Below are 19545 nucleotides of genomic sequence, written 5' to 3'. Positions count from 1 at the left end.
GATATTACCGGAATTACTTGCTAGAGACAGTGAACTATGTCTTGAACTGCTAGCATTTGATGTAATTCGCGATAACAACCACGGGTGATATCTCCAAGATTGCTGCCAAGCTCGTGCCGTTTTGTCCAATTTGGCCCTGGAAATATCCTGTTTCTCAGAATGCTCTAGAAAATCAAAGCTCATATTCTCATAGAAAGCGGCCCACTTCCTCATTCAGATAGGTGAGTTTCCATAAAGAGTGTTTCTGCTACACCCCACTTCAATCTTAAATTGAAACTATAGAACTCATTAAGACTTCTTAAAAGTCATCCTTCACATGCAGTCACACTATCACGTCTACACCATAGGGAAGGGACAGAGAACAAAATTCTCTGATAGTGTTTACCTTTACCCACCACAAATTAGTTGTCATTCGAAACCTTGATCTTGGGATCTCCAGTCAGCAAGGTTGAGTATCCTTCATGGCAAGTTTAATTTATGAGCTTAAGCCCCATCCCCTTCGATGTGTTTCTAACAATCTCTTTGGATGAACCTTTCGTCAAACGTTGCGCGATATTTTCCTTGGACTTTATCCAATCAATGGAAATAACTCCAATTGAGATTAGTTATTTTTAGCTTTAGCTATTATAGCTTGGCTAACACAGTATATAGATATAGCTGGCACAGGCCTATGCCAGAGAGGAATGTCTTCTAAAAAGCATCTTAGGCACTCAGCCCCCTCTCGTGCTTTATCTATCGCAATACTCTCATATTCCATAATGAAATGAGCAATATATGTATGTTTGGAAATCTTCCAAAACAAACCTTCCTGCTAGAGTGAAAACATATCCACTCGTAGACTTAAGACTCATCTGAGTCAACTATCCAGTTTGCATCACAAAGTCTCTCAAGGACATCAAGATACCTTTCATAAACCAAACAAAAGGTAATAGAGTATTTTAGGTACCGTAATACTCTATTAAGCGCATCCCAATGCTCTTGCTCTGGACAACAAGTATATATACTTAACTTACTCACACTATAGGCAATGTCTGGACACTTACAGTTCATTAAATTCATCAGACATCCTATAACTCTTGAGTATTCAAGTTAAGATACTCCACTATCCTTAATTTTCTTGAGTCTACAAGAATAATCGTACGGAGTACAAGAAGGCTTACAATCACACTGATTGTATCTCTTAAGCACAAAATTCAACATAATGAGAACGACTAAGACTATAAATGCTAGATTATCTTCTAATCCTCATCCCTAAGATTACATCAACAGGGCCTAAGTCTTTCAGGTCAACTTTCTCATTCAGCGCATGTTTTTTTTTAATGGAATTAATCACATCTAAGTTTGTATCAAGTATAAGCATATCATCAACATATAAGCATACAATCACACATGCATCCTTAACAAGTTAATTGTAAATATACTTGTCAGATTCATTAACTTAAATCCACTATACATTATCACATGATCAAATTTTCCATGTCACTGTTTACGTGCTTATTTTATAAACCATACCAAATTTTGTTCAACTTACAAACTTTGTCATCATAACCTTTCACTACAAAGTCCTCAGGTTGGTCTATGTAAATTTCTTTATCTAATTCACGATTTTAGAAAAGCGGTCTTAACATCCATCTGATGTATCTCTAATTTGTTTATGACAGCAATAACAATTAGCATCTCAACGTAAGTAAATCTCGTCACATGTGAATAAGAATCAAGGAAATATACACCTTCTTTTAGTTTATAGCCTTTAGCTACCAACTTAGCCTAATATTTTTCTACAATTCCATATACCTAATGTTTCCTCTTAAAGACTCATTTACATCTCATGGTCTTACTCTCTGGAGGTAAACTATAAACCTCCCAAGTCAGGTTCCGATGGACTGAGTCCATTTCACTAAATGAAGCTTCTTACCAGAATGGGGTTTCAGTAGATATCAAGGCTTCTTTACAAGTCCGGGGCTCAGACTAAGCTAGGCATGTTATGAAGTCGGCTTCATAAGAAGTCTAGGGATCAACAACACATCTCTAATGAGATACGGGTTTAAGAATAAACATCTTCAAAGAACTCAGCATCCCTAGATTATGCAATCGTAATCACATGAAAGTCAGAAAAAATCACACCAAAGTCTGAAAAATCAGAACACACAACCAAAAATTTATATGTAGAAGTATACTCAGCATACCTTATATGAAGACACAATCAACATTTTTGGTTTCTACCTACTTCTTTTAGGAAGACGGATGACAAACTTAGTCAAACACCCCCACACTTCGACGCATTCATAAGAAGGTCATCTACCTATCCATAAATCATATGGAGTTTTATCTGATCCTTAAGGGTACTCTATTCAGGATATACTAGTTAACATGACTGCCTTCCCCCACAAGGCTGCAGGTAATTCTGAACTAATCAACATGACAATTATCATCTTCTTAATGATACAATTGTTATGTTCAAGGATTCTAATTGGTTTTGAACTTCAAGTTATACATCTTAAGGCTTCTAAGGCATCATCCTTATCCCTAAGCAAGTATACAAGACAGTACCTCGTACAATCATCTACGGAAGTTATAAACCATCTTTTACCACAGTGATTTTAGGTTGAACTCATGTCATCTAAGCATAACTGAATTAATTCTAAAGGCTTAGAATTACTCTGAACATTTGTGCTAAAAGGTTTTAAAGAAAATTTGATTCTTCACATATTTTACTTTTGTGTTCAAAGTCCAAACTAAATTTGGGTACGCAGCCTATGCTATCCAATTAAGCATTGACTTATAAGTTTACGGTTACAAGCTTACCACATAAAATAATCAATCACATAAATAAAGCACAAGAATCAACTATGTTCACATCATCAGTTTTTTCCGTTAAGCATATATAGACCCAAAGTCCTATAACTCTTGCTTAAAAAATAACTGCCTTGTCACAACAAGTTTTCCAGAAAAAATTAAGATCTTAATCTTTTTCCATCTACAACAGAACAAGATACAAGATTCTTGCATATGCTTGGAACGTGAAAACTTCATTCAATGTGAGAGTATTACAGATATGAGCTTCTGCTCGACCTTTTCCTTTTATGCAACCTCTATTGCAGATGAGTTACTCAAAAAGAGTTTCTCGACATCCCCTATCCTCTGATAGGAGGTGAACATGTCTCTGTTTCAACAAACATTCTTGGTGGATCCAGAGTCCACCTTCTGGTCTCTTACATTGGTTGTTAAATTAACTTCCGACATCATGTCAATGAACTCGTTCTAATTTGTTTCAACTAAATTAGCATTAACTTTCTACTTATTAAGGTTTTATGTTGTCTACACTTTACTACCGTATGGCCCGGAATTTTACAAACATAACAATCACCCTTAATTAAAGTAACGCCGGATTCAGTTTTACGAAACATACCTTTCTTATGAAGACTACCGTTAGAGTTGTGTTTGATATTCCCGCCTTTGTGAGCTTTGGAAGACTTGTGTTCATCCACATGCGCCTGGTAGCCATGTTCCTTTTCAATTTCATGTCACAATCTTCGTTTATACTCTGACCACGGACACGGTAATTTCCCAATCACCTAATACACCACATCTCACAAACCTTAGTTCCGAAACGGAAGATAAAATATGAGTTTTGAAGATAATATCTAGATTTACAAACTTCGTTTGAACCACCATATCAAAAAACTCATGATTACCCCATAAAAAATACTTTAGTTAACAACAAAAGTTTGCCCGTCAGAATTTTTCAGGAACATTTATCTGTTTTGTAAAGTATCAAAAAAATACTTTAAATACTTTTACAACTCCAAATATTCTGAAATGTTACGTGGGTAACTATCAGGATGTCTACTACGTTGTGTCAAAAGGGTTCATCGAAATTCCTTCTAGGTTAAGAGATAATCTCGAAACTCTACAGCTGACCAAAAAATTGTTTTTGTTTTTCACTCCACAATTAACATCCATGATTCACAAACCAACCAACCATTTTCGATTATTACCAATTATAATGTCTTAAGATTGTTGGGTGCAATAATTAAAATAAAGAAAAAAAATCAAATAAGCAAAAGTTATTGATACTTATCTCCTTTATAATGGAATTGATCGATTGACGAAACGAACGAGCTTCTCATATCTCCACAACAGCAACAACGCAAAACTTTGGAAAAACAGAGTGAGTCACGTGTTCAACACGTTGCCCTTAAGACATTAGCGCCAGGCTACACTCAAGAGTGATGCTATACCTCACAGGACGGATATCTTCAGGATAAAACACCCTACTACACCTACTACTAGCATATGTAGTAGATGCTCAACTTGAGCTTGGCAACTCCGAAAAAACCGTTAAGGAAAATCTCGAACTCTTAAGAAACGCTGCAAAATATTTTTTCTTAGGGGTCCCTCTAAAATATAAAGCAACCCATTTCCCATTGATTTTATATAACGAAATAAAACAATTTAAAAAGTGGAAACTCCACAATGTGGGACTAAAAAATTTCATTTACAAAAAAAAATAATAAATTATAATTTTTTATTAAAACTTTAAAAAATTATTTTTTATTAATCATTTTCCAACAGTTAATATCTCCATTTCGAACCTCATGAGATCGCTTGGACCGTTTACTAGGACAGGGGTCTCTATTGTTGGGGGTAGAATTACCTTGAGCATGCAGTCGGCGTGCCAGACCTTTGAGACGCATCTTGTCCCTATTGGAGCTTGAAGACAAAAGTTTTGGACAAGGTTGTAGATCCTTCTCCAGTAAAACTGTGGTAGATTTATCTGGGGTACTAAATTCCTGATGTTCTGTCTTCTTATTGCCAATTCCTCCTCCGCCAGTGGGTCCATCAGTTGGAGGAGCAAGTCGCAAAGAGTCACCAATTGAGTCCACTGAGTTGTTATTAGACGTTGAAATTTTGGACCCCAAGTTTGAATTTCCTGTTTGATGATCAAGAAGATTAAATCCTCCACTATCCATGTTTCCATTAAGAGCCTGGGTAAGGCGCGAGTAAACAGATTCACCATTGAAATTGGCTCCTCTCTTAGGCTGTCGTCTTCTGGAAAGGTCACATAACTCTCGTTGTCGTTCTCCATGTTGAGATGAAACAACCTTGCAAGAATCCTCAGTTGAAGACTTGTCACCAAAAGCAAAAACATTATTATTTAGGTTAACCTCACAAGCATCGTTTTGGGAGACGCTAGGTGGAGCAGTGCATGTAGATTGCTTGCAAGAAGAGAGAAAAGTATCAGAATGTAAACCAGGGGATTGTTCCACCTCACCAGCACAGTAAAAATCTCCCCTCACCTTTTTAGGTTGAAAGTCTAAATTTGCAACAGCGGCAGATTTATCTTTACCAAGTGCCATTATTGACTCTACGGACTGGAGCCTGTTGGCTACTAACAACATCCTTAATAACAAGTTTGGGACTGGGTGTGCCTATGAGCCCATGACCCATTGCACTGTGAGAAACAACAGAGTCGGTAGATTTCCGAACATTGTGCATACCTGGAACCGACGTAGATTGACGGTTGTAGCTCTGCGTTTAAGAGACGCAGTAGACGGTTTAAATTCCGGGGACCAACGTTGTAAAAAAAGAAAATGACCGCCTACAAACCATGGCCCCTTTGCGTAAATCATTCACATCTGAGAACTTAAGCAAGAAGAATTCCTTACCTAGATCCAAGATTTGAAGATGACCACAAGGTTTCCATAAAGAGGAAGTTCTTTCTTTCAAAAACTGATAACCAACATTCCTCCCCATAACCTTCCCAATTAAACATTTAGCCCAGGGGCTACTTATTCTCTTACGGGTTTCAGGAGAAATTGAAACTGTTGGAATAGAGGAATCAATTTCCTTCCCATCATTAAGCTCCAACTCCTTCAATTGATCATCTAATTGACCCAAAAGATCTTCATCATCAGCACAATAAGCCCAAACTGATAGGTTGGTTTTAACCATGGAAGCAAAAGAAAGTTTCTTCTGCAGATTCTTGGTTGATTTCAAACCATCCACTTCCATTGAATCCTTACCATTCTGATTTATTACTTGAATATTTGGTTGATCATTTGATCCGCCAGGATCAATCAAACCGGATGAAAAATCGTTTTCTCCGTTATTTCAAATCGCACTGTGCACAAATTCCAAGTCACTCATGTTTTTAGTAAAAGTAATATTTATCTTTCATGTAATGATTTTGGTTGAGTTGGCTCCATCCAAGAAATCAAATCAGAGTTTGAGTTTACATACTTAAAAAATGTCTGGTAGCAGAACCATTGAATCAAGCATATGTTGGTTTGGTGATAAGTTAACCATAATAAAAAAAAAGCACCACCTCCGAAATTCATGACTACGCACCAAATAATTAATTGTTTCTTTCCATCCCCGACCGAGATTAACATTAGAATCCAAATAATTAATTGTTTCTTCCCTTTTTGTTCTATAGCAAAGAGAGTTAATGAGATTTTAATTTAGGATTTTGTACACGATTTCTTTCTTTCTATACCTCTTCTTCTTCATCGACATCCGATGTACAAAGGTTTTAAGCATCACCGGGTTTCCTATAAAAACTTCCACAAACCACTACTTCAAAGTATTGTACAAGTTTTTTTTTATTTTAATGGAGTTTATTAATTCTAATTTCCCTCAAGGGTTATGTGTTTTGGCAGTTGATGATAACCCCGTCTGCCTAAAGTTTCTTGAGGGATTACTCAAACAATGTTGTTATGAAGGTTTGTTTCCTTCCTCTCAAAGATTTGGATTTTTTTTAGGGTTTTTTATTCTATCAATCAGTCCAAGCTTTTCTTTTTGTATATTTTCATTTGGAAATCTTTTGATTTACATTTTAAACTATCTTTCTGTTGATTTTACAGTAACTACAACACCGTCCGCGGAGTTTGCTATTGATTTAGTAAGAAAGAACAAGGAAAACTTCGATATCATTATAACAGATATAGAAACGGATCAAAGGAATGGATTCATGCTACTGAAAACTATCGCTCTCGAAATGGGATTACCAGTACTTAGTAAGATCAAAATCTCCTCAAATTCGATGTGTTTTCGTTATAATCATTACTTGCAATTAAAACTGATTATCGGTTGCGTGACATGATGAGTTATTATTTGCAGTGGTGTCTCCCGATAACGACCGTGAAACATTGCTGAAAGGCATAAAGCATGGTGCGTCTGGGTATCTAGTTAAGCCACCGTCACTTAAACAGATTCAAAATATAGGGCAACTTGTGCTTACACACAAGAAAACTAAATCTATATTGAGTAAGATATTGAAAAAAAGAGAAATCCGAAATAGAATGAAGAAATACCTCTCTGATCTTAAAGCTAATTGCCCGGGGACGAGTCAAATAAGTCATCTTGGTGTAACTCTTGATGCCTCGATACATTCGGTTGTTACTCCACAGCCACATCTTCTTCCTTCTGCTCACTCTACTGGTTCAGGTAAGAGATCGTTCATCGATATTGAACATTTGCGTGCATTTGTGTGGTGATGTAGTACGAGTCTATAGGGACGGGTGATTGATTTTGATTGTATCCATGATATACCCTTAAGTTATCGTTATATTTACAGGCGATGATGAACTGAGAAATATGGTCACTCAGCTGGGCGGTCATAGTCCCTCAGGTGATGAACTGAACTCAGTTCAGTAATTAGATCGGTGAGACATTTATCCCCTTCATTTGTTTTTGGCTCTGTGGTGTTGAAGTATAGAATTGTTTTTCCCTAAATGATTTCATTCTGGGTTTGCAGTATCAACGGAAATGATGCAGTGCGGAACAAAGCAGGTTTCTTAAAGTTGGATAGATTTAAGTATCCAAGAAGTTACTGAATAAACGTGATTCGATGTTCACTTGTTGTTTGTGTTGAATCGGGCAACCAAAAGCTGTATTAAGTTGTGAATCAATATTTAATATATAAAATCTCACATACTTTCTTCATGTTTGAGGTTCCCATTCAGAGATTTTAATCGTATTAAGAGATTATAGTTCTCATTCGTATTTTGGCTTCTAATTTTGGATTTTTTAATGAATGCTATAAGTAGTCGGAAGGAAAATTGATTGTCGTGCATTTCGCCAGATTAAGACGTTCAAAAACTCCGTTTAACTTGAATGGATGGAAAACACAGTCCACGGCAATAAAAAAAGAGGCTAATAGAACTATTGATTCCAGTTCCACAGCAAGTGGCTTATTGCTTCACGCGCCTCAGTTTGAAAACTTTGTTAATTGCCCCAATCTTTATGACCGCACCAACTTCTTGGTAATAACTTGCAATGCATAAAAATACAACGAACCTAATTAACATTCAAAAATCCATTAAAGGTGCATTTATTACTTTCATTTTTTGTTTTAGAAAGGTAATGATGATGTTTTAATTTGGGATTTTTTACAAATAAAAAAAGAATCATTTCTCGTTTACCTCGTAGTTGCAGGAAAACCTAGAACCACGTCCCAATGTATCTAGACAATCACTCAAGTAATCATAATGAATTCTTTATTAACTTTCAAGGATTATAATGAATTCTTTATTAACTTTCAAGGATTATAATTGGATATAATGGATAACAAAGGATTACAATGACTTTACTTGCTCTCCAAATAAACTTTCTCTCTCCTAGTTTCTTGTCTAACACACACTAAAGATCTCTCCCTATGTGATGACCTCTTTCCTTTATATAGGATTCCTCATAGTGGATGACAGCTAAGAGATCCACTATTTTCGAAATCATTGTGCGACACATTCTCTCATGTACATTCACTCATTCTCGCACAAATTATACTTCACATTGAACATCACACTTTACTCGTGACTTTGGTGACATCATCCAATGCGTCACTTCACCTTTGTCATTTGCGATAGTCCTCGCTTATATCAGATAATCCTTATTTCACATAATTATTGATATGTGCGATATTCCGCTCCTACATTTTGCCTCTTCTCATTTCGCTTACATTGTGAAGTGAGCGATATGAGAAATTTCCATCCTATAATATCGCATGTGTATATCTTTTCGTATTCTATCTTGCCGACATTCCTCTGGAATTCCAGTTTTCCTTAATTACGCGTGTATTTTTAACCACTTATTATCTGACACATCCTTTTAACCGCCTGTTTTTATCCGTTCATTCCTCGCATTAATGAAATCTTGAAAAATGGGACTGATCTTTTTTCGTCTTCTTCTTTTTACTTCCTACTTTCTTGTTTCATTTTATCTGCTACTGCTTTCACTGATCAAAACTAAAACTTATTTCATCAATAACTTACTTATTTTACTCATCTTCATTCCCATTCTAAAAATGGCTCTTGCTGGTAAGAAGTTGGAGACATAATTCAACAGGTTGAAGAATGAATTCCATTCTAGAGGTTACTCACTTTCTCTTCCCTCATCATCTGACTATTCATCAAAACTCAGTCTTGATTTGATCAATTCTGGTCAATGGAACAATCAAAGAGTTATTGTTTCATTGGGAAAACTTTTCATTCTTTCAATTCCCTTGTTCAACCCAGAAACACCCCTATTCTATGAAATTCTTGTTGATGCTCGATTCACACGGGGAATATTACAACTAAGTGGTGATGCAATCAGAATAACATTTGAATATTCTCGTCGCGCAGCTGGTTTAGGGACCTCTTACAGTTATGAGGTGCGAAAAGAATCGCATCGTGATAAGGTCATCGATTCTACCGAATACACTCTTGATAACTTCTTCAAAAATTACTATGTTGCAATTATGAAGAGTAATTTAACTAAATGGGTCGTTCTCTTGAGAAGAAAGATGGTATTGATGAAGATGATAAGATCATGCGAGATGTTGATTGGAATGACAAATCTAACAGTTCTGCTCGCAAATCTAATGACTCAAGTTGGCTTAATTTCCCTGTCGTTCTAGAAGGTCCTTATATTTCTGGTAAAGCTTAGGATGGCTCTGATATTCCTCTTCCCGAAAAGTTTTCTTCTTACCAACCTTGGAAGTTTGTACTTTCCGAAGCTGAGGCAAAGAAAGTGGTATGGTGGCTTCGCATAAATGTTCTCGCATAATTTTCTTCCAATTTTTTATAGTCGCATAAATGTTCTCAATCTCGCATAATAATCCCACTTTTTGTTGGATGCAAAGAGGGCCAAGACTTCACACAATGCATCAGCTTCGCAGAATAATAAAGTAAGAAACATTTCTTTTTGATTTTAACAATATTGTTGCATCTGTTTCTTATCTTGATTATTCGCGTAGGTGAAATCTTTGGGTGATAAGACTTCAAGTAAAGGTAAGAATATTCCTAAAAGGCCTACGTCTAAATCTTCATCAAAAACGACATCTTCAATGGATGAATTCTCTAGGAAGCGTAAAAGATATGATTTTTCTTCAAGTTCGGAGTCTAGTGAGGATGACATTCTTGCTTCTGAGGATTCATTAGTTCCCTCTTCTTTGAAAGAGTTGTCCAATCTTTTTGCTGGAGATCTTCTGACTGCTGTTGATAATAAAGAATTAAATCGTGCCTTTGGAATTGTCTCTAAAATATGCGATGCTCCTACTTTAGATGATCCATCTCTTCGTGGAGCTGCCTCTGCGATAAATCCGAACCTCCAATTCACAATCGGCTCTTTGGTAACATTTGCAACTTTACCTTTTTGTATTTTCTTTAGTCTTGGTTTATTCCTAATCGTAATACTTCCTTTCATTCTCGCAGGGAGCCCGTTTATCTTATGTAATCTCCTTAGATTACCAAAGGAGACTTACTAAACTTGAGAAAGAAAATGCCAAGCTTAAAGCTTAGAATTCAACCAATTCTGATTTGATTCGCAGATCCCGAGAAAGAAATGATGACCTCATTGGTATGTAGACTTTATTTTCCTTATTCTTCTATTTTTATGGGATAATTCGCATTTCTTATTTTTTTATATTCGTAGACCTGTATAACCTTTCGGATGAGGCTGCCAATCTTCCAGATGGTGAAACCCTTTTAGAACACCTTAATTCTTCTTTAAATAACTATCCCAACCAAGGATTTGAAAATCTAAGTTTGGAAGAATTAAGATTGAAATATGCTGCTCTTAGAAAAAGCCATAGATCTTTATTGACTACATTTAATAAATTTAAACATCGTTTTCATGAGAGCCAAGAACAAATTCAAGTTTTGGAAACAAAGAAGAATAAGCTTATTGATGAGAAAGATGAGGTTGCTCTTAAGGGTGCGAAAGCGCTATAAAAATTCCAAGAATCCATTGTTGAGGTTCAAAAAGAACGTGATTTAGATTTGAGCGAAAAGAACATACTTTTCGAAGAAAGAAATTTAATTCGCTTTCAACTTCTCATAGAAAGCGAAGCTGAATTTAGTTGGGCTGCTAGGGTTCTGAATGATGCTATAAACGTGAGTCTTCAAGCTGAACATTCCGCACTGGTTAAAGACATTGTTTCCAATTATGAAGGTCAAATATTGCTCTTTTAATACTTGTCTTTTCTTTGGGAACAACATCTTTTTATATATCCTAACCTGCTTATTCATATTTCGCAGATAAGGAGAAGAATTATCTTCAGAAGATTGAAGAATTAGAAAACCGCTTAGCTTCTGAAGAAGAGAAAAATTATCTTCAGAAGATTGAAGAATTAAAAACTCTCTTAGCTTCCGAAGAAAAATATTTATCTGCTCGCAACTCTAAGTATCAGCAATTTAAGAAGAACTTCATCATCATGGTTTCAAACAATATATAGCAATGATGCTAATCGTGCACGCGAAGCTGTTGTTAAGAAAGTCTGCGTTGAGAATAACATCCCTCTTACAAAGTATAAATTTCCAAAAATCCCTGATAATGAACATATTTCTGATATTTCAGACAGTGAGGGAGAAGATGAAGAATCTGAAGAAGAAATGATTGGTTCTGAGGCTGAGCGAGATGAAGAAAATGAAAATTAATCATTTTCATTTTTTGTAAATTCTTTGTAAATTCTTTGCCTTCTGAATATTTTCATGTAACCTTAAAAACATGCACTTTTTGAGCATTAATTTTCACTCCTTTAATATAAATTCGCTTTGTTCGCATTCGCGTCCAAAATATCATTCTCTCGAATGTGTATGAGTCTATCAAATGGGGCAAATAACATTCCCTTTGCATTCCCATTCTTGCCTCTGTTAATTGACACATCTTGATAGACTTAGTATGATTAATGTTATTTTATAGTTCTTCATGCATTTGGTGCGAATGCGTTCGCAATATTCTTGTTTCTCTGTGAATTCCTGCAAAACAAAATTAGTTTAAAATTTTAGGTTTCTCGGAAGGTCTTATTTTGCCTTCCTATATAAAGGTCTTATCTTGCCTCAATTCTGTGTGATGAGATCGCAGGCCGTCTTTACACTGTAGTGTATCGACTCATTGACCTCATCTTATCTTTTTCTTGTATTATTTCCTCTTAAGGTTTTTCGCATAAATATGATAAGTCTTACATGATATTTACGTCTTTTGACACAATTCAACTCCCTAATGGAGGGTGACGTCCTTATCTTCCCCCTGATTGCCCCTTCAAGGAAGCTTACCTCTACCAGGTTAAGGTTATGGCTCTTCCCATCCGGTTAATTTAGCAATCAGTTGATTTCGCAGTCTCACATCCCAACACCGATGAGGTTTATGGTTGCGAGAGCACACCCTAAGTGGTGTATCTTCGGACCGAGTGCATCATAGTCAGGACTTGTCAAGAGTGGCAAGGTACGCTCCAGACGCTCCGGGCACTCTTAGCTCAACCGTGTACCTCGACGCTCTGATCGAGTTTCTGCACTCCTTAGGAGAGACTTTCTCACCTTAGTCTCTCAATCTAAGATTATTATCTTAGACTGAAAATTTAAGGTACCTCTCCCGGATGGGCATTTTCGTTTGTTCTCACCCCAAATCTCCATGACCAAAGTTTTGCCTTGTTGCTGTTGCGGAGATATGGGGAGCTCGTCCGTTTCGATCACTTCCATTATAAAGGAGCTAAGTATCACTAACTTTTGCTTATTTGATTTTTCCTTGTTTTTGATTATTGCACCCAACATTATCTAGTGAAGCCACCGCCACTGAAAGAGATTCAAAATATATGGCAGCATGTAGTGATTAAACTAAAGAAAAATAAATCTACTTTGAGTGTTGAAAAAAAAAAGAAACCAAAAAAAGATGCAATAATCGAGCAACAATCAATCAGGATGAGACTGTTGGTCGCCCTTCTTCTGATAAAAAGTTTTCGGATCGAAGGATAACGAGAATTTCTTGGGAGAATCTGAAGTTACATGCAAAGTTTGTTGAAGCCCTTCATAAATTAGGAGATAGTGAGTATATTAGGAATATCAAAAATATGTCAACTCAACTTTTATTCTTATTGTCATCGTCTCCCGTACTTTCAGCTTTTGTTGTTGATTCGTTTAACAGAAGCTGTTCCGTCAAATATAGTCTTGGAAATGAACGTTCCAGGACTCACTCGTGAGAAATTTAGTACTCATCTTTAGGTGATTTCTACCTTGAGTTGTTGATATTACTAGTTCCTCATTTGTATTCAGTCATTCTCAATGTTTGGTATTTTCCTTCGCAGAGATATAAGAAGATATTTGAGAAACAGAGCCAAAAAACCCGACCTCTCTGGTGTAATTCATAGCGAGCGGTGTAAGTCCTAATGCCTCTATCCATCCGTTTGTAAATTAGAACAATCAAATGATGCAAGTTCATGACAGAACAATCCAAAATCTCCATAACGAAACACCTTCCCTGGAAAATCCTCCAGCCTTTCTTGAGACGGAGAACAATAATTATCACATCAGTAGTTACAGCTCCGCAGACGACCAATAATTATCTCAGTGCAGCAATTAGACTGGTGAGTTAACAAAATTAAAGTCTATAATTGTTTTCGTCTTTGCTTAAGTGGACTCTACGATATTTCAAGGATCCAACTATCTTTATATAAATCTTTATTATATAAGGTTGCATACCGTTTACCAATGAAGTTATTCTGAAAGATTTTAGTTTCGGTTTGCAGTTTCAACGGCAATAATGCAGTGCGGATCTCCAAAACCTCAACAGGCCTATAAAGCTTTCTGAAAGTTAGATAGATTAACTATAAAGGTACACAATAAAATTGTTTTCTTTTTTTATCAGAGTTTCTTTCTTTTTTTTCAATAAAATTGTTATCCCTACTTGAACACAGTTTTTCAGAATTGTTTTCGTGTTGTTGTGTTGAAATGGGCGAGGAAAAGCTACAATAAATTGCACATTAATGTTTAACTTGTTGTCTTTATCATTTTTCGTTGATGTTTGTTGAGGTAATTCAGAATTACAGTTTTCATTTAGTTCTAGAGAATCGTATATACTTTTAGAGAATCATATACACATTTAGAGAAAGAAATTAAGTTTCAATGTGTTTAACTTGTTGTCTTTGTCATTTTTCGTTGATGTTTGTTGAGGTAATTCAGAATTACAGTTTTCATTTAGTTCTAGAGAATCGTATATACTTTTAGAGAATCATATACACTTTCAGAGAAAGAAATTAAGTTTCAATGTCGCATGGTTCATTTGCAAACTTAGTTATGTCTGTCTGTAGTAGGGGCGCCTTTTTGGCGTATGGACTACCATTATGCCATCATTTTGATCACCATTTCTATTGGTATCATTTGGTGTGCGAACTACCATCATTAATCTATCATTATGATGAGTATTTCTATCAGTATCATTTGCGCCCACCACTGTAGTTGTAATTGACGACTCAGACATCTTCTCGTGTTTTCCAGAAAAACTAGAACTAGTCTTTCTCTTTCTCCTCCTGTGGTAAACCAACAAGGTCTTCTCAGCAGCACCATGGTGCTCCTCCTCCAGTGATTCTTTAATAAGATTCGTTTCTGGCATTTGTTTCTGCAATGGCTAAACATCAATAACATTCATTGTTTCAGAATTTTCACCCGAACAAACTACTTCTTCAAATATTGATGGGGATACTAGTACCACATCAGAACAGGGCCTTTCCTTAACGCTGCCCTTCTTCTTCCTTCTCCTTAATGGTTTCTTTTTCTGTTGTTTAGTACAAAACTCTTTTTTATCACGGGTTGGACTAGGGTTAGGGTTTTCATAGTCTTCCTGTTGTTCTTTGAGGTGATAAGATGAAGTAGTAGATATAAAACTTATCTCACCAGAATCAACAAGTTCTTTTAGATAATGTTTCAGAAACTGAGAAGCTGCCCATGGTAATCCTTCGAAATATTTGTTGATGTAATCTGATATTGATTTCTTGTCTGTGTCTTTTCCTTTTAAATTCCTTATTGCTTCCAGTATCATCTAAACAACAACAACAACAAAAAAGTTAGTTAAAAAAAAAAAGAAAAAGAAAATTCAATTACTAATTAATAGAACAGTAAAATCTTAATTGGAAAAGAATACAAAAAAGGATCTTAATTGGAAAAGAATACAAAAAAGGTGAGTATAGGACGTACCACGGCGTAAGGAGGATGTGTAGGGGTGATGAGATTAGCAGTGAACATAGAAGGAAGATGATCTTCAATCATTATTTTGAGTTTTTCTGTTCGCCGAGACGACGTTGTAGTAGTGATGAGTTTGGATGATGAAGAATTAGGAGGAGAATAAGATGAAGAATGAATAGAGAGGAATAGTTTGATTATGTCTTCTTTCATCTGTTTTTTCTGTTCTTCCGTCGACATTCTTCTATGTTGTTAGGGTTTCTTCACGTTCGCTTTTTTAGGGTTTCTTCACATTGTTTTTTTTACTGAGTCTCTTGGCTCGACCTTAAAAAGGATGTTTTTTACCACTTCTATTGGCTCGCCCATAATCACAAAATGCAGTACGGCACCATGTAAGCCCGTAACAACATCAACAATATACGTCTACTACAAACTTCCTCGCAACAAGTTCCTTAGCCTGTAGTTCATTGGTTTTTGCTTCTTCAACTGAGTTCGATCTCCACTGGAGGACTCTGACTCAATTTAATTGGCCTTGGTGATTCACCTAATTGTTAGGTTAAAGTAACACAACGAAAGTTACGAAACATATACCTCCCAGATGACTAGAGCTGTAAATTGGGTCGTGTCAGCACGAGACGGCCCATCACAGAAAGTAGTGTGCATGGTTGGCGCATAACAGGCAGCTGGAGAGTTGAACAGGCAGGTAATGGCATTCCATGTAGTGTACTTTCTACAGATCATGCAGCTAAGGAATTACGCGGCTGTTTCATTGGCGTCGATCAACAGCTCCATGTTATTTCTGTGCTTGTACTCTTCTTAAATATAATCACAAACAGAAGAAAAACCATAACAATAATAATGGGTTTATATTGAATTTCTTAAATCTCTCATTGGTTTCAAAAAAATAATAATAAATTAGCTACTCAATTGCTCTTGTTCCTTCAGTGATTTCCTTAATCGAGTCATGTTAGTTTCTTAAGTGATTTCCTTATTAAAGTGCTGTTAGCTAGTTTCTTAAGTTAGCTGATAGCCTAATTTAGAGTTATTCTTTGTTTTAGAAGTCAGAAGAGTTATTTGTAGTCTTGCTCGGAATCATGTAAGACATTCATTCAAATCAACCTATTAAGTTCCCTTAATTTTAGTGGCTGAATCCTATCATTGATCGTTGAGGTTTATTGTTTTGATAATTTATTGATTGGTGATTTTACAGTTTCTTACACCACATATGGAGTTGGAGAAACTCGACATGTCTGAGATGGTCGACAATTATTCTTTCAGAAAACTCAAATCGCCTCCAACTCTCCTTTTCGCAATTGGGTTGCAAGAGGATATTAGTAGCCATGAAGTTCGCCTTTTCTCCGGAGATTATGATAATATTAGCATCTATGATTCTACGAACTACTCTCATAACATGTTTCTCACGACTGTTAATCATTGCTCCTTAGAGAACAGGTTCAACACTGATATCATAGTTGGTTCCTGTAACGATCTGGTTTGCTTAGCCATACCCTATTATGCCACCGAGGATCCTGTTTACATATGTAATCCAGCCACCGGAGAACATGTTCCTTTTCCAAACACAACCAACACAGATGGCTTTACGGCCAGTGGATTTGGTTAGGATTCTTCGACTCATGCCTACAAGGTTGTAAGGATCTTTTTTAAGAACGATCAATTGGGACAGGTCGAGGTATACACTCTTGGGGATGGTAATGGCTGGAGAAGAAAAGCAAATACCCCACACTTGTTGTCTTTTAAATCAGGTATCCATGTTGATGGTGCTCTCTATTGGATGGACCGTAAACAAAAGGAGATTGTAGCCTTCAGTTTGGCAGATGAGGAGTTCCGGGTGATCTCGTCACCCCCTTGTTTCCCTCTAGTAATAGTAACTTTTCTTATAGGCTCCAGTTGTTAGGAGGTTGCTTGTGTGTTGTTCAGTATGAGGAAGGGAAGACAGGTTTCGACGTTTGGTCACTAAAGGAAGAGACTTGGACTAGGGAGTTGCGTGTGGTAGGGGATTATATAGGCAAGAGTCAGATGCCGTTTGCTATTACAAAGAGCAGTGAGGTTCTGTTATGGGATGATCACCGAAAGATTGTTTCTGTTTATGACCCAAAAACTGAAGCTCTGAAGCAGCTAAGGGACGATGGCATGAGAATCCAGGTTTTTCAAGCTGTGCCTCACATGGAGACCTCAATTTCACTGGAAGATCTAGGAGAGAAATCTGACAAAGAGATGGTGAAGATCATTAAGAGGGATTCATTATACAAAGACGCATCAAATTTTATCAAAAGAAAGAAAGAGCTCAAGCTGAAAAGGCGTCAGCCACAATGGCAATTTCCTGTTGCTGAACGCGACATTGTCGTGCTCATTTTGTTTTTCTTTTTTTGTTTTGTTTTATCCTTTTTCTGGCAGTAGAAGAAATGTCATAGTAGATTTTCCTTTTAAAGTTATTTGGAATTTATGTTTCGCTTCTGTTATAAGATGCGTATAATCAGTATAAACATGACAGATTATTTTGCTTTGTTGGAGTACAGTCTTTCTGTAATCTGTTGTATTTTGCTTTGTTCTACCTCTGGTAGATTATTTGTACATTCTTTATCTTTGAATAAATATCTCAATTCTGATCAAAAAAAAGTATAAACATGACAGTAGAACAGTACATAAAGCCTGGGGTAGCAAATTTCGCAGTAGTGTCTGATATATTAACTGCTACCATTATTATGGACATAAGAACAAGTCAAAATATTATAAACGACTGATAATTCTTAAAGCATCACTAATGATAATTACAGTGTTTAGTAATTGGGTGATGATCTGAATTTGGAAAATGCCAGCACCCAACTCTTTTTTTTTTAATGAAAGATTGATTTATATTTAAAACAAAAATAATAAATATTATGTATGAAAAAGTTACAAATAATTAATGGAAGGACAGGCATTTCATTCTTGCGAAAATAAAAAATACAGATAACGGAGGATCGAAAATTAATGACTGTGTCATCACTCATCATCACGGTTGAAATCTTCCTTGCGAAAACCCTTTTATTCCTTCATTCTATATGGACCAAAAAATCGACGAACGCATTAAAGTCCCAACTACTTACCCAGGGTCCTTAAAATGGTCCGCTTCACATTGATACAAGAGCTGTAAAACCGTCTTTGGCATTACCCAGGACCACACCCCAACATCTAGGGAGCAAGTCGAACCAGACTTGATACGCAAAAGGGCAGTGAGGAAGAATATGTACGCGCACTGCCGCACCCAATTCTTAATAAGCAGTAAAAATGAAAATTAAAATAATAGAGCCATCTAGAATCCAAGAAAATAAAAAGTCAGTTTCCATGTTTGGTTGGTAATAAGTTAATAATATACGTTGTATTTGACAACCATAATCACAAAAATGTAGCAACACGTTCGAAAACACTAAAGTAGGAATTTTTTAGTTGTTTCTTTCCATTCCCGTCGGAGATATATTAACATTCAAAACTCAAATGTTAATTGTTTCTTCCCGTTTGTTTGTTTTACAACTAAGAGAAATGAAGAGAATTTAATTATGGATTTTGTTCATGGATTTCTTTCCTTATATACTTCTTATTCTTCTTCCTCAACATCCAAAGCACAAGGAATTTAAGCATCACAAAATTTCCTATAAAAACTTCTACAAACAATAGCACTTCAAAGTACTGGAGAAGTTAATTTCCTATAAAAAATTCTACAAACAATAGCACTTCAAAGTAGTGGAGAAGTTTTTTCTGTAACTATACTAAAGGGTTTTCTTTAAATTGTGAGATTATTAATGGAGTTTATCAGTAATATGTTTCCCCAAAGTTTACGTGTTTTGGTGGTTGATGAAAGTTTCATTTGCTTGAAATCTATAGAGACATTACTGAAAGAATGTGGTTACCAAGGTATGTTTTCTTGACTCCCTAAGATTTTTGATATACATTTTAGGGTTTTTTTTCTTTTTTTTTTTTGATAGGAAGAGGGGCTTTGGAAAACCCCTAAGGTATGTTTTCTTGACTCGTTCAGGTAAGTCGTTGTTCACCGATATTAAACACTTGCATGCAGTTTTTTAGTAATGCAGTACGACTTGGTAGGGGCGGGTGTTAA

At 36.0% G+C, this 19545-nt stretch overlaps 1 protein-coding gene across 1 annotated transcript; it reads left to right on the top strand.

Moving 5' to 3' along the window:
• Positions 1-6613: 6613 nt before the first annotated feature.
• On the top strand, positions 6614-7499 carry LOC113311222 (two-component response regulator ARR10-like). The gene is made up of 3 exons (XM_026560066.1): positions 6614-6725; positions 6867-7019; positions 7123-7499. Exons 1-3 carry the CDS (start codon positions 6614-6616, stop codon positions 7497-7499), a joined length of 642 nt encoding a protein of 213 aa, XP_026415851.1.
• Positions 7500-19545: the final 12046 nt, after the last annotated feature.

This window comes from Papaver somniferum, chromosome 9 (genome assembly GCF_003573695.1).
Source record: "Papaver somniferum cultivar HN1 chromosome 9, ASM357369v1, whole genome shotgun sequence".
Classification (NCBI taxonomy): domain Eukaryota; kingdom Viridiplantae; phylum Streptophyta; class Magnoliopsida; order Ranunculales; family Papaveraceae; genus Papaver; species Papaver somniferum.
Note: the sequence above shows the minus strand (reverse complement) of the source record. Positions and strands in the feature narration are given on the sequence as shown.